We start from the raw sequence: 15952 nt of genomic DNA on the forward strand, positions 1-15952 counted from the left end.
TCCCCATCACCCTGACCTTTCCCCATCACCCTGACCCCTCCGTTGATCCTTTGACTCCTCCACTGTCTCTCTTTTACCTCTTCTCTCACCCTGACCCCCACCCTGTCACCCTCACCCTTCCCCATCACTTTGATCCTCCTCTGTCACCTGACCCCTTCTCTGTCACATTGATCTCTTCACTGTCCCCCTGACCCTTCCCTGTCATCCTGACCTCTCCCCCATCACCCTGGTCCCTTCCCTGTCACTCTGACCCTTCCACTGTCACATCAACCCCTCCACTGTCACTCTGACCCCTGCCTCATCACCTTCACTCTCACCTGTCACCTGACCCTCGCCTCTCCCTCTGGCCCCCCCCACCGGCCCCCATACCCCGTGCAGGTGTTTCCCTTGCTTTCCTCCCCTCCTCCCAGCTGTCCTCTCCTGCCTGGACTCTGTTCTTGTTGTCCTCTCCAGCTCTGCTCCTCAGCAGTCCCCGTGTGCTTCCTGACTGGTCACATCCCCTTCTCCTGACTCTTCACACCCCTCCCATTTTATCTTAGGGTTTTTGAGCCACTCTGATCTCTTTTCTCCGATGCATCTTTAATCTCCTCCTTACTCGCTGGCTGGTCTAGGATAAGGCCCTTTTCTCTCTGATCCACAGCCTCTTTCATTATCATCCAAACGGGTATAATCCACCCTAACTCACAGGTGTGAGGATCCAGTGAGGACACATACAAAAACCAGCAGGCAAAATGGCTCACACAAGAGTGTCTCCTTCCGCTTGCCACTTCTCTACTGCCTTCATCTTTTGCAAGGTTCTGCCCTCTGATACCACACAGCTGCAGGACGGGACAGAAAGCCAAGCAGAGTATTGGGCTGTGGCTGAAGGAGATGGGGGAGGGGTTCAGAAAAACATTCAGCAAAGTGGAGAAGGATTGAGCAGGCTGAGAAGCGCTTAGAGAAGAGCAGCATGGCAGGAAATCCGTCAAAGCAGGGATGCCTTACACCTCCTGACGCCTGCTTGGAGCTGGCCCTGTGCTGTTTGATGGGGATGTTCAGAGGAACAGGCTGGGGTTCTGCCCTGGAGTTGCTCGCCACATCTTGTCAGGGTGTCTTCTGTTGCTTCCAATGAGTTCTTCCTTCTACAACTATTTATTGAGCACCTACTATACCCTGGACCTGCTGCTGGGCTCTCAAGGTATAAGAGTGAATCAGTCAAACAAAGTAACTTCCTTTAGAGAATTTACATTTGAAAGAGGAGACTAGCAGAATTGGGTTCTGCTGTACCTGAGGGGGAAAAAGCAAATAATGGTGGCTTGACCAAGAAAAATGCTTTTATCTCTCTCTTGTTAAAGAAATATGGGGGCCAGGCATGGTGGCTCACACCTGTAATCCCAGCACTTTGGGAGGCCGAGGTGGGTGGATCACCTGAGGTCAGGAGTTCAAGACCAGCCTGGGCAACATGGTGAACCCCTGTCTCTACTAAAAATACAAAAATTAGCTGGGTGTGGTGGTGGGCACTTATAGTCTCAGCTACTCAGGAGGCTGAGGCAGGAGAATCGCTTGAACCCAGGAGGTAGAGGTTGCAGTTAGCCAAGATAGTGCCATTGCACTTCAGCCTGGGTGACAGAGTGAGACTCCCATCTCAAAAAAAAAAAAAGAAAGAAAAAGTTTAAATTTTATGATTTTGTTGCTGCAAAGACCGATATTATCCAGGGTACAATTTTCTATTTTCTTTTTTTCTTTCACTTCTATTTTGAAAAGAAATTAAAACATTTCCCCTAAAAGCATCATGGGCCCTAGACACTGTAGGTGCGATGCCTGGGATACATCGGCCCTGCCCTCAGGGAGTTTCTAGGCTAGTGGAGGAAACAGACAGCAAGTAAACAAGATGGTTTCTGGGGAAGAGAGATGCTGTGAAGAAAATGGGACAGAGGGAAGTGCAGTCTGGGCAGGGGGCCGGGGAAGGTCTCGCCGCGGAGAACCTGGCGCTGAAAAGGAACTGTGGCAATAAGAGGGAAAGCTGTTGCCGAGAGAGCCAGGCCTTGCAGGTGCTCTCAAATGAGGGTAGACCTGGGGCTGACAGAGGAGAAGGAAGAGGTGGGAGTGGAGGCGGACCAAGGGAGCAAGTGCGAAATGGGGGCAGGGGGCTGGGGCTGTGGAAGGTCAAGCAGACGTGGTTCTCGCTGGAGTGGGTACCCGTGGGGTCAGGCTGGGCACCCCGGCTTTAGTGCTGCCTCGGACCTCCGTATCAGTCCATGGTGGGCTGTGGGCTGCTCCGGGAAGCAGGGACACATAATGGACTGGGCGAGTCCAGGACTCTGAATGAGGGTAATTCTTAAGGGCCGCAGGCAGGTGACACTCCCAGCAGTGGGGGAGGGATGGGATGCTGCATCCAAGGGGAGGGCAGCTGCAGGGGCACCAGCAGGGCCTGCCACAGAGGGTCTCATAGACCAGAGTTGGGAGTTCGGTCCCCTCTGATCTCCTCCTAACTGACATGGGATTTCGAGCAGGGAAAATAGCATGCTTTTTGAAAGATGCCTCTGACTCTTGTGTGGAAAACAGACCGGAACAGGGTGGGGGATCAAGGATGGCAGCAGGGAGATGAGAGAAGAGGCTGCTCCGTCCCGGAGAACACTGGTGGGGACCTAGACATGGGCAGTGGCTGGAGGAAGGAAGCAGAGCAAGTCCATGGAAAATCTGCTTTCTTCTCCTTTCTTTCTCCCTCCTGCCCAGACTCAAGGCTTTTCATTCCCCCCAGAATTCCCTTTCGGCTTCTTTTTTTTTTTTTTTGAGACAGAGTCTCGCTCTGTCGCCCAGGCTGGAGTGCAGTGGTGTGATCTTGGCTCACTGTAGCCTCCACCTCACGGGTTCAAGAGATTCTCAAGCCTCAGCCTCCCAAGTAGCTGGGATTACAGGTGCCCGCCACCATGCCTGGCTAATTTTTGTATTTTTAGTAGAGAGACGAGGTTTTGCCATGTTGGCCAGGCTGGTCTTGAACTCCTGACCTCAGGTGATCCGCCTGCCTCGGCCTCCCAAAGTGCTGGGATTTCAGGCGTGAGCCACATCGCCCGGCCTTCTTCCACCATCTTCACACTGCTCTCCCTTACGGCAGGGGCTTAGGGAAGGAATAGGGGGCAGCCGTATAGTGAAGCCACAAGCCTTTCTGTGCTGACTGATCTCTCTCTATCTTTTCTCTCTCTCCCCCTCTGACTGCCGCTCCAAAGTCGAGCTTCGATCCCCACCACCGTGCCCAGCCAAGTTACGAGCGTCCTTCTTTCCTGCCTCCAGGACCTGGGCTGATGCTCCGGCAAAAATCTATCGGTATGCCACCCAGAAGAGATGCGGGGGCTGGGGGAGGCCAGGAACGTGACAGTTTAGGAAAAGCAAGCGGACTTGGAAATGTTCTCTGCTTCCAGAGAGACCATAGTTTCATCAAATTGGGTTAAGAGTTCAGGCTTTGGAGATGGGTGAACTTGGCCATGAATCCTGGCTCCCCTCCTTCCCAGCTGTGTGAACTGGGGCAGGTGGCTTGACTTCTCTGGGCCTCTGGCTCTACATCTAGAGAATGGGGATGCAGTGAGCTAAAGCCCCCGCTACAGCTTTCTGGTTCTTCCTCTTATACCCAATTCGATCCATTCATTCATTTTACAAGTGTTTACCAAGCTCTCCCCACATGCTGGGAATTGTTCTAGAATGGGGATATGTCAGCGAATGAAACAGACTAAAGGTTCCTGCCCTCATGGGGCTTGCTTTATAGCAGGGGAAGACAGATAATGGATTATAAGGATGATAAGCAAGAAAATTATCTAGTATGTTAGCAGTTGTACATGCTATGGAAAACAAAAAAAAGAGTGGGCCGGGCGCGGTGGCTCACACCTGTAATCCCAGCACTTTGGGAGGCCAAGGCAGGCAGATCACGAGGTCAGGAGATCGAGACCATCCTGGTTAACACGGTGAAATCCCATCTGTACTAAAAATACAAAAAATTAGTCGGGTGTGGTGGCGGGTACTTGTAGTCCCAGCTACTCAGGAGGCTGAGGCAGGAGAATGGTGTGAAGCTGAGAGGCGGAGCTTGCAGTGAGCCGAGAACGTGCCACTGCACTCCAGCCTGGGCGACAGAGCAAGACTCCATCTCAAAAAAAAAAAAAAAAAGTGTGAAAAAAATAGTAGAGTAAGTAAGGTAAGAGAGATAGGGAGTGCTGGGTGGGGGGCGGGGCGCAGGTTTGAGCTAAAACCTAGACATGGGCCAGGCACAGTGGCTCACACATGTAATCCCAGCACTTTGGGAGGCCAAGGCAGGTGGATCACAAGGTCAGGAGTTCAAGACCAGCCTGACCAACATGATGAAACCCCATTTCTACTAAAAATACAAAAATTAGCCAAATGTGGTGGCATGTGCCTGTAATCCCAGCTACGCAGGAGGCTGAGGCAGGAGAATAGCTTGAACCCAAGAGGCAGAGGTTGCAGTGAGCCAAAATCGCACCATTGCACTCCAGCTTGGGCGACAGAGCAAGACTCCATCTCAAAAAAAAAAAAAAAAAAAAAAAAAAAACAGCAGCAACAACAACAAAAACACCTAGAGATGAAGTGGGGAATTGTGAGGCTCTCTGGGGTTAAGGCCTTCCAGGCAGAGCGAACCACCTCTGCAAAGGTCCTGAGGTCGGGCTGAGTCTGGTGCATTTATAGAACAGGGAGGAAGCCGAGTGAGCACTGGACATGAGGGCAGTGAGGGGACAAGGTCCCGATCCTGCAGGGTCTGGGGAGTCATGGTGAGGACTTGAACCTTTGCCCTGAGTGAGGTGAGTGCATGGCAGGGCTCTGAGCAGAGGAAGGACATGAGCTGACTTTGCTTTTAACAGAAACCCTCTGGCTGCTGTGAAGGGACTAGATTGAAGGGGATAAGCTGGGAAGCCGGGGGACCAAAGAGGAGGTGACAGCTATTGCTATCCAGATAGGAAATGATAGTGGCTGGCCCAGGGTGGTGACTCTGGAGGGGTGAGAAGGGATTGGATTCCGGATATGTTTTGAAACAACAGGATTTGCTGGTGGATTGGATGTGGGTGACGTGAGGAAGAAAGCTACTAAGGGTTGCTGCAAGGTTTTCGGTCTTAGCGCCTGAAAGGACAGAGCTGCTGTTTGCTGCGGTGGTGGGGGGTGACCATGGGCTAGGAGGAGTCTGTTGGGGAAGAGATCAGGAGCTTGGGTTGGAGCGTTTGGAGTCTGAGATGCCCGTGAGACAGCCAGCTGGGTGTGGGTATTTGAATATAGGAGCCCAGAGCTCAGGGCAGAGGATGGGGCCCCAGGCATAAACGTGGGCGTCGACAGCAGAAAGGCAGTGAATGAAGCTGGTCACTGGTTGAGAGGGAGTAGTCAGAGGTGAGAAGAGGGTCAAAGACTGAGCCTTGGCAGTGAAGTAAGCAAAGACAACTCCTGCACGCCTCCTGGAGGTGTTTTTCCCTGATTGGATTCAGCTTTCCCCAACTCCTGGCGTTCAGAGTCCACCAGTGTGAGTCTTGCACTCCCACTGAGTGTGGGGTCCACCTGGCTCTCACCGTTTACCTGACTTTTTTTTTTCTATAGATCCAATCCCTTTTATACTTTAGCCTCATCATAAGTGGTTCTCTCTGTAGAATCACAGCTTTGATGTGCTGGTTGCATTTCTTTCCTGCATGTACGTGAAAAGTAACATGCATCTATGCATAAACACGAGGGACTATCCCTTCTCAGCTCCAGCCACTTTTGCTGGCCCCAAACCGTTCACTGAGCCTTTGAACGGAATTAGAAAATGGCGCCCCCTCCTGGCATGGGGAGGAAGTTCCGCTGAATTTCAGTTTCCTCACCTTGCGGTTTGCAGTTGTGCAGTGCACAACCTGTACCTCTGTATGAAGCAGATTTGGGTTTACCCCAAATAGGGAAGAGCTGGGCGAGTCCACGTGAAGTTCCTGGCATATACGGGGTGCCACTCTTGTTATTAGTATTGTTGCGGTTCTATGGGATAGTGGATCAGGGAGACCCTCCCTGCCAGGGTCCCCCTCCTTTATCCTCTGTATCTCCTCAGGGGCGGCAGAAGATGACAGACCTTACCTAGCACCCCCAGCCATGAAATTCAGCCGCAGCCTGTCTGTGCCTGGTTCGGAAGACATTCCCCCACCACCCACCACGTCCCCACCGGAGCCTCCCTACAGCACACCTCCAGCCCCCTCCTCCTCAGGGCGCCTCACCCCCTCCCCTCGGGGAGGGCCCTTCAACCCCGGCTCTGGTGGCCCCCTCCCCGCCTCCTCCCCTGCATCCTTTGACGGGCCCTCCCCTCCCGACACTCGCGTGGGGAGCCGCGAGAAGAGCCTGTACCACAGTGGGCCCCTGCCCCCTGCCCACCACCACCCGCCCCACCACCACCACCACCATGCCCCGCCCCCTCAGCCCCACCACCACCACGCCCACCCCCCTCATCCTCCGGAGATGGAGACGGGCGGCTCTCCCGACGACCCTCCACCCCGCCTGGCTCTGGGGCCCCAGCCCAGCCTGCGAGGCTGGAGGGGCGGCGGGCCCAGCCCGACCCCGGGGGCCCCGTCCCCATCGCACCACGGCAGCGCGGGCGGGGGCGGCGGCTCCTCCCAGGGCCCGGCTCTGCGCTATTTCCAGCTGCCCCCTCGGGCGGCCAGCGCAGCCATGTACGTGCCCGCCCGCTCGGGCCGCGGCCGCAAGGGCCCGCTGGTCAAGCAGACCAAGGTGGAAGGCGAGCCCCAGAAGGGCGGCGGCCTCCCGCCCGCGCCGTCGCCCACGTCCCCGGCCTCCCCGCAGCCGCCGCCCGCAGTGGCCGCGCCCTCGGAGAAGAACTCCATCCCCATCCCCACCATCATCATCAAGGCCCCGTCCACCAGTAGCAGCGGCCGCAGCAGCCAGGGCAGCAGCACGGAGGCGGAGCCCCCCACCCAGCCCGAGCCCGCGGGAGGCGGCGGCGGCGGCTCCTCGCCCAGCCCCGCCCCGGCCATGTCACCCGTGCCCCCGTCCCCCTCGCCCGTGCCCACCCCCGCCTCGCCCAGCGGCCCGGCCACGCTGGACTTCACGAGCCAGTTCGGGGCCGCCCTGGTGGGGGCGGCCCGGAGGGAGGGGGGCTGGCAGAATGAGGCGCGCCGGCGCTCCACGCTGTTCCTCTCCACCGACGCGGGGGACGAGGACGGCGGGGACGGCGGGCTGGGCACAGGGGCGGCCCCGGGCCCGCGGCTGCGCCACTCCAAATCCATCGACGAGGGCATGTTCTCCGCCGAGCCCTACCTCCGACTGGAGTCTGCGGGCAGCGGCGCGGGCTACGGCGGCTACGGGGCGGGAAGCCGAGCCTACGGGGGTGGCGGGGGCAGCAGCGCCTTCACCAGCTTCCTGCCCCCGCGACCCCTGGTGCACCCGCTGACCGGCAAGGCCCTGGATCCCGCCTCCCCGCTGGGGCTGGCCCTGGCCGCCCGCGAGCGAGCGCTGAAGGAGTCCTCGGAGGGCGGCGGGGCCCCCCAGCCCCCTCCCAGGCCCCCATCGCCCCGCTACGAGGCCCCGCCACCCACCCCGCACCACCACTCGCCCCACGCCCACCACGAGCCAGTGCTGCGTCTCTGGGGGGCCTCCCCGCCAGACCCTGCGCGCCGGGAGCTGGGGTACAGGGCGGGGCTGGGCAGCCAGGAGAAGTCCCTTCCTGCCAGCCCGCCCGCCGCCCGGCGTTCCCTGCTACACCGCCTGCCGCCCACCGCTCCCGGGGTGGGGCCCCTCCTGCTGCAGCTGGGGACCGAGCCCCCGGCCCCGCACCCCGGAGTGAGCAAGCCCTGGAGGTCCGCAGCCCCCGAAGAACCCGAGCGGCTGCCGCTGCACGTGCGGTTCCTTGAGAACTGCCAGCCCCGGGCCCCTGCGACCAGCGGAAGGGGGCCCCCCTCGGAGGACGGGCCGGGGGTCCCGCCGCCCAGCCCACGCCGGTCCGTGCCCCCCTCCCCGACCTCCCCGAGGGCCAGCGAAGAGAACGGGCTGCCCCTGCTGGTCCTGCCGCCTCCCGCCCCCTCAGTGGATGTGGAAGATGGCGAATTCCTTTTCGTGGAACCGCTGCCTCCGCCTCTGGAATTCTCCAACAGCTTCGAAAAGCCGGAGTCGCCCCTCACGCCTGGGCCTCCCCACCCGCTGCCCGACCCACCTGCCCCGGCCACCCCGTTACCCCCTGTGCCACCCCCGGCTGTGGCCGCAGCCCCTCCCACCCTGGACTCCACCGCATCCAGCCTGACATCCTATGACAGCGAGGTGGCCACCCTGACCCAGGGGGCCTCCGCCGCTCCTGGGGACCCCCCTCCACCAGGCCCGCCTGCCCCAGCAGCACCGGCTCCCGCTGCCCCACAGCCTGGCCCGGACCCTCCGCCTGGCACGGATTCTGGCATCGAGGAGGTGGACAGTCGGAGCAGCAGTGACCACCCACTGGAGACCATTAGCAGCGCCTCCACGCTGAGCAGCCTATCTGCCGAAGGTGGTGGCAGCGCAGGGGGTGGGGGCGGGGCTGGGGCCGGTGTGGCCGGCGGGCCGGAGCTTCTGGACACCTACGTGGCCTACCTGGACGGCCAGGCCTTTGGGGGCAGCGGTACTCCCGGCCCGCCATACCCTCCTCAGCTCATGACTCCCTCTAAGCTCCGGGGCCGGGCGCTAGGAGCCAGCGGAGGCCTGCGGCCTGGCCCCAGTGGGGGACTCCGAGACCCTGTCACCCCCACCAGCCCCACCGTCTCGGTGACAGGGGCTGGAACCGATGGGCTGCTGGCCCTGCGTGCTTGTTCAGGACCCCCCACGGCAGGCGTGGGTGGGGGTCCGGTGGCTGTAGAGCCAGAAGTCCCACCAGTGCCCTTGCCGACGGCCTCCTCTCTGCCTCGGAAGCTGCTGCCTTGGGAGGAGGGCCCGGGCCCACCGCCACCACCTCTGCCCGGGCCCCTGGCCCAGCCTCAGGCCTCAGCCTTGGCCACAGTAAAAGCCAGCATCATCAGTGAACTCAGCTCCAAGCTTCAGCAGTTTGGGGGCTCCTCGGCAGCTGGCGGCGCTCTGCCCTGGGCCAGAGGAGGCAGTGGGGGAAGCGGAGACAGCCACCACGGGGGAGCCAGCTACATCCCGGAGAGGACCTCCTCCCTGCAGCGGCAGAGGTAAGTGGGGGCTGGTGGCCAACAAGGGAGGCCAGAGGTGTTGATGGCGTGGCTGTGTCCCTTTAGAGTCTCAGGGTGGCGGAAAGGAAACAGAAACCAGGTTGGCAGGAGTTTGCTCTCACCGAAGCATGCTTTCACAGATACTTTCTTTTTCTTTTTTTTTTTTCTTTTTTTGAGACGGAGTTTCACTCTTGTTGCCCAGGCTGGAGTGCAATGGCGTGATCTCGGCTCACCACAACCTCTACCTCCTGGGTTCAAGCGATTCTCCTGCCTCAGCCTCCCATGCCACCACACCCAGCTAATTTTGTATTTTTAGTAGAGACGGGGTTTCTCCATGTTGGTCAGGCTGGTCTCGAACTCCCAACCTCAGGTGATCCATCCGCCTCGGCCTCCCAAAGTGCTGGGATTACAGGCATGAGCCAACGTGCCTGGCTTTTTTTTTTTTTTTTTTTTTTTTTTTAAGAAACAGGGTTTCACTCTGTCACCCGGCTGGAGTGCAGTGGTATAATCATAGCTCACTTGCAGCCTCAAACTCCTGGGCTCAAGCAATCCTCTGGGACTATAGGTGCATGCCACTATGCCTGGCCAATTTTTCTTTTCTTCTTCGTTTTTGTTTTTGAGATGGAGTCTCGCTCTATTGCCCAGGCTGGAGTGCAGTGGTGCAATCTCGGCTCACTGCAACTTCCGCCTCCCAGGTTCAAATGATTCTCGAGCCTCAGCCTCCTGAGTAGCTGGGATTATAGGTGCCCGCCAACACACCCGGCAAATTTTTGTATTTTTAGTAGAGATGAGGGGTTTTGCCATGTCGGCCAGGCTGGTCTTGAACTCCTGACCTAAGGTGATTCATCCCACCTGGGTCTCCCAAAGTGCTGAGATTACAGGCATGAGCCAGCATGCCTGGCCCTGGCGTTTTTCTTTAACTTTTTGTAGAGACAAGCTATGTTGCCCAGGCTAGTTTCAAACTCCTGGGCTCAAGTGATCCTCCTGCCTTGACCTCCCAAAGTGTGATTACAGGTGTAAGCCACTGAGTCCAGCCTTTAAATTTCCATGTATTTCAGTAGCTTCTGTTGTCTCCTCCCATCACCATGACAACCTACATCCCATGATGAACAAAAAGTTATTAACAGGCTGGGCATCGTGGTTTATGCCTGTAATCCCAGCACTTTGGGAGGCTGAGGCAAGCAGATCATGAGGTCAGAAGATCGAGACCATCCTGGCTAACATGGTGAAACCTCATCTCTATTAAAAAAATACAAAAAATTAGCCAGATGTGGTGGTGGGCACCTGTAGTCCTAGCTCCTCGGTAGGCTGAGGCAGGAGAATAACTTGAACCCGGGAGGCGGAGGTTGCAGTGAGCTCAGATTGCACCACTGTGTTCCAGCCTGGGCGACAGAGTGAGACTCCGTCTCAAAAAAAAAAAAAAAAAGTTATTAACAAAGGAGACTGGAGTGAGACCTGCTTATGTTTGTTTCCTTGGTGGGCTGTCACTTCTTTTTGACAGTCCCTGAAATCTGTGAGTCCGTTGAAGCCAGTGTGGTTCAAGGCAGGATGCAGTTATAGGTGTGGTTCTAGAGCCTGCCTTCTCGGCTTCCAATCCCAGCCCTGCACTTTCTACCTGGGTGATCTTAAGCAAATGAATCCACCTCTCTGTAGAAGGGGAATGGCCTAGTGCCAGCCCAAAGAGTTTTTGAGAGGATTTAATGTGGGCCATTGTTGTAACATGGGATGGGGGAAGAGGGGGCCTCGAACAAGAGCCCAGCAACTTCTACATGGGGAAATACGGGATGATGCAGATGCTTCCCAGAGCAGCCAGTTAGCTGCATCGCCACAGAATTCGAGCCCATTCGAGACCTTCTAGTCCTAGAGAAAGTAGAGTTACATTTCTGGTTCAGATACACAGAGGGTTGGGAGCAGTTTTTAAATATCCTTGTCCATCTACAGAGTTCACTTGAATTCTGTTTGAAGGTCTGCTATCCAAATGTGTCTGACCTTCAAATGTGGGTTCAGGGAGTGTATATTTGGGGCAACTTAAATCTATGCTCCCAGGTTGGAAAAAAAAAAAAAGAAAGAAAGAAAAGAAAAAGGAGGCTGGGCACTGTGGCGTGCATCTGTAGTCCCAGCTACTCAGGAGGCTGAGGTGGGTAGATCACTTGAGCCTGGAAGGTTGAGGCTGCAGTGAGCTGATATTCACACCAAGGCACTGCAGCCTGGGGAACAAAGTGAGACCCTATCTCAAAAAAAAAAAAAAAAAAAGAGAAAGAAAAGAAAAGAAAAAGGAAGTGTATATTATCAGAGCAACTTGAATCAATGCTCCTAGGCTGTAAAAACAAACAAACAAACAAGTGTGGGTTTATTAGGCCTTTAAGATCTGAATGCAATTCCTTGACTATTCTTAAGTATTCTGGTTAGAGGAGAGGATTCTTTTTTTCTTTTTTTTTTTTCCACTGCTTGTAGCAGCAATAGGAAGGATGCTTAATTCAGTCAACAATTGCATTAATTATTGATTCATGACCTGTGTGTGCAGAGTGCCCTTCTGGATGATGGGATCCCCTGCTGGACCGGCAAAGACTGTGCAACTCCACAGGGCTCATAGTCTAGGGACATAGGATTGGGGGCAGGGCAGTAAACAAAATAATTGCAACCATCCTAAAAAATAAAAGCTACCACAATGGGATGGTTGGAGAAGGTCTCTCACGTAACAGGCAAGATGGGCAGAGTAATGAAAGTGGAGAGGGAGCAGCTGCCCAGGGCAAGAGTGAGCCAGGCAGGGGGAGTGGCCAGTTCAAAGGCCCTGAGGTGGGACAGTGCTGGAGGGGAGGGAACTAAAGGGATGAGGGGAACCTTTTTCTCCCCTTGTTTCTTCTCTCTTTCATCTCCCTCTCTTCATCTCTCTCTCTCTGTGTCCCCTGTCCCTTCCATCTCTCTCCCCTGGATGCTCATCCTCTTTTTGTCTCTCTCTCATTGTCTCTCTATCTTTCACTCTGCTATGACTGGCCATAACCTGAAAGGCAGTATAGAATAGTGGTGAAGAGCTCAGATTTTGGTGCCATATAACCGGGCTCTGCCACTTCCTGTGTGTCCTTAGGCAAGTTATTTAACCTCTCTGTGCTGATAATAATAGTAACCTGCATCAGGGCTGTCGTGGGGATTAAACTGAGATGCAATCCTGTAAAGCACTTAGAACAATGCCTGGCACACGTGAGCATCAGTAAGCGGTGACAATTATTATTATTATCACTTAATGTCTCTTTTTATTTCATCTCTCTTAACTGTCGCCCTCTCCCTGTCCTCTCATCTTTCTCTCCCTTCATTTCTTTCCTCGACGGCCGTCTTACCCTTTGCTCCCTCCATTTCCTCCCGTCTCTCTCCCCCATCTCTCCCCCTACCCTTATGTCTCTCCTCCTCTCTCCCTATATCTTGACCTCTGCCTCTTTCTCACCCCTGCCCTTGCCCCTGAATCCCTGTCCTCCCCCACTGCCCCCTTGTCACATTCCAGACTCTCCGACGACTCCCAGTCCTCACTCCTCTCCAAGCCTGTCAGCAGCCTGTTTCAGAACTGGCCCAAACCACCTCTGCCGCCGCTCCCCACCGGAACAGGGGTCTCCCCTACAGCCGCTGCGGCCCCAGGGGCCACCTCACCCTCGGCCTCCTCCTCCTCCACGTCCACCCGCCACCTCCAGGGCGTGGAGTTCGAGATGCGGCCCCCTCTGCTCCGCCGGGCCCCCAGCCCCTCGCTGCTGCCTGCCTCGGAGCACAAGGTCAGCCCTGCGCCCAGGCCCTCGTCCCTGCCCATCCTGCCTTCTGGACCGCTCTACCCAGGCCTCTTTGACATCCGTGGCTCCCCAACTGGAGGGGCAGGAGGCTCGGCTGACCCCTTCGCCCCAGTCTTTGTGCCGCCACACCCGGGGATATCCGGGGGGCTCGGGGGAGCCTTGTCAGGGGCCTCGCGCTCCCTCTCACCAACCCGCCTGCTCTCGCTGCCCCCGGACAAGCCGTTTGGCGCTAAACCTCTGGGGTTCTGGACCAAGTTCGACGTGGCTGATTGGCTGGAGTGGCTGGGTTTGGCGGAGCACCGAGCCCAGTTCCTGGACCACGAGATCGATGGCTCCCACCTACCCGCCTTGACCAAGGAGGACTACGTAGATCTAGGTGTGACCAGGGTGGGCCACCGCATGAACATCGACCGGGCTCTCAAATTCTTCCTGGAGAGGTGATGGCTGGCCTGGACGGACCAGCCCCGTCCACAGAACTCTTGAGCCTGCTGGCCTCTTGACCTCTGACCCCTGACTGTCATTCTCTCCCCGGGCCAGGGACTCTGTTCAAACTGCACCCTGCCCTCGTCTCCCAAGGCCAGAGGTCACCAGGTGGCCCAATCCAGGCCGGACATTTGCACCTCACTGAAGAGGGGCAGCTGACACAAGTGTGTGTGTGTGAAGTGGGGAGCGGAGGGGGGATAGGAGAAATTACAGAGGGGAACTGAGAAGGAGGGAAGGGCCTATTCTGGGGGGAGGGGATAGACAGAGCCATAGAGGGTCAGCCCTGAGCCTGATTGGATGGGGACCGTCCCCCAGGCCGCAGGGGAAGGGGGTGCCCTCAGATTCCACCACCTGCCGCCCCTCTAACAACCCTTCCCACTCTCTCCAGGCCCCTCAGCTCTTCCCCCTTCCCCTCTCCCCAGCACACACAGCTGCCCCCCTCAGCCTCTTGCACGCTTCGTTGCACGCCTGCTCACCTCTCTCCCCTCCCCTCCCCGGGCTGCAATTTTGCACAAATTTGCCCTCTCGCTGTCTTGCACATTCTGCCTTTGCTTCTGGCTGGCGAGGCCCGCTCGAATACACTCTGCTCTCCTCGCACACGCTGCATTTCCTTTCTCACGCTCCATGCCTCCTGCTCCGATTCTCGCTGCTTACACACTTTTCCCCTACCAGGGCCCTCCTTTACACACTCCATTTCACATCTCCTCCTCCCCGCTCGCTCTGGACCCTTGTTGCAGACACACTTGGGACACATTTTCCCTCCCCCTCACAGACTCCATGCACATCATTCATTCTCTGGAGTGCCCTGCTCTTTGCTCAGCCCTTGCACACTTGCTATCTTATGCACCCCTCCTGACACACTCTTACCTCCATTTTCTTATGTTGAAGCACTTTCCCTTCTTATTCTTAAAAACCCCAGATTCTTCCACTTCCCACCTCTCCCCTCTCACTGTGACACTCCTAGCCCCCCACCCCCTGCCTTCCCTCTTGCCCCTTTTGCACCGTCACTTTTGGTCACACCTTTTGCACACTTGCCTCCCAGGAACTGTGTTTCTCTCACAAATGCTCATTCTCTTCTTCTTTGCCAGGCTCCCACTCCCTTGCCCCTTTATGTTTGAAATCTTTGCCCCTTTGCATTTTTGATTCTTTTGTGAACCCTCTTGCACACTTGCTTTTGCACGTGCCCCCCCCCCCCCCAGCATTTTCAATGCTCTCTGGAAGCCTTCTTTCTCCCCCTTAATAATGTTCTTGCACACCATGACGTGGCTGCACACCGCATCTTGTCTTTTCTACCTGGATGAGAGCTCTACCACTTCTTTCCTTTTGCACACTCATCTCATTCCATGCACTCTTGGGCTGTAACTGTCATTTCTTTTCCTGACACCGTTATTTTTTATTCCTGTTGACTAGCAGCTCTTGCGGCCATTCTCATTCAGATTCTCTTACCTCCTTAAGCTCTTTCACTTCCTGGTGAGAGAAGACGCTATGCACACCGGCTTCCTGCTCACCATGCTTCCACACTCGAGCCTCTTCCTGCCTCCAGCCCTCACCTTCCCTCACATCCTCCCTCTTCTGTCTTCCCTGGGCCATCTGTCCATCCCTTTTGCACGAAGATTCCCCTCTCCTAATCTGTCCACTCCAAGAAGCTCCCTCTCCCTCCAGCATGGCTGTTCCTTCCCGCACGCGTCCTCTCTCCGCTTATTCCCGGGGCTTGGGAATGTTAAGCCACCCCTCTCCCTGAAAAACCCCCTCCCCTGCTGTGGGTAAAGGGGGGAGGGCATTGCCCTCAGGTCCCCTCCCCATGTTCAGCTGCCAAAGAAGGGAGCTCCCCCTCCTTCCCCAAGCCCATTCCCCCTCTGCTGCCCCTACCCCCGAGAGGGGGTGGCGCTCCGTCCATGAGGGGAGGGGGCTGCAAGCCCCCTCCCCTCACCATGTCAGGGATCTGCGGGGAACCTCGTGGGAGGGTCGTGGGAGGGGGGAGGGGTGGTGAGGAGAGGGGCAGAGGCCGCGCTGGAACCCTACCCGCCCCCTCCCCCTTGTCGGATGCCCCCAGTCCGCAGGGGGCGTGCGCGGCGCCCGTCTATCAAGGGCTTGTTCATTCTGGATGGGTGCCGCGGGGTTGGGGAGGGTGTAGGGGGTGGGGGGGGGGAGGAGAGGTCGGGGTGGGGAGTGGGGAGGGACCGAATGCGGGGACAGCGCGGGGTGGAGAGGAGAGAAAAAGCAAAAAGAGGAACAATAACAAAAGAAGAAAATATAAAAAACAGAAAAAAAACCCACAAAACCCCAAGAACACACAAAAAAAATCCAGAAAAAAACCTGAACTAAAAGCCCGAGAATTGTCTTCCAAGGGGGGTGGGAGGGGAAGAGAAGGGGGGCGGATGAGGACGTCTGATTCTCGCTGAGACAGGGCTCGGCACGCGTTGAAAGCCCCGGTGCCCAGGTCTTCCCTTTCACGGGCCTTAGTTCATCCCTCAAGGGATTGGGACCCAGGCGTCCACGTACAGGGACTGGAGGAAGATTAGGGAGGCTGGATTATAACATGGGGGTTCATTCCTACCCCCCATC

At 56.9% G+C, this 15952-nt stretch overlaps 1 protein-coding gene across 1 annotated transcript in view; it reads left to right on the forward strand.

Annotated features, from left to right (window-relative positions):
- LOC116464054 (SH3 and multiple ankyrin repeat domains protein 1-like) overlaps positions 1 to 15714 on the forward strand; it is a 25511-nt gene extending 9797 nt beyond the window's left edge. Inside the window, 3 exon segments of the mRNA XM_032147327.2 lie at positions 3207 to 3303; positions 6041 to 9131; positions 12628 to 15714. Coding sequence (XP_032003218.1) covers positions 3207 to 3303; positions 6041 to 9131; positions 12628 to 13345 — 3906 coding nt within the window. The 3' untranslated portion in view covers positions 13346 to 15714.
- Positions 15715 to 15952: the final 238 nt, after the last annotated feature.

Source organism: Hylobates moloch, unplaced genomic scaffold (genome assembly GCF_009828535.3).
Source record: "Hylobates moloch isolate HMO894 unplaced genomic scaffold, HMol_V3 SCAFFOLD_148, whole genome shotgun sequence".
Classification (NCBI taxonomy): Eukaryota; Metazoa; Chordata; class Mammalia; order Primates; family Hylobatidae; genus Hylobates; species Hylobates moloch.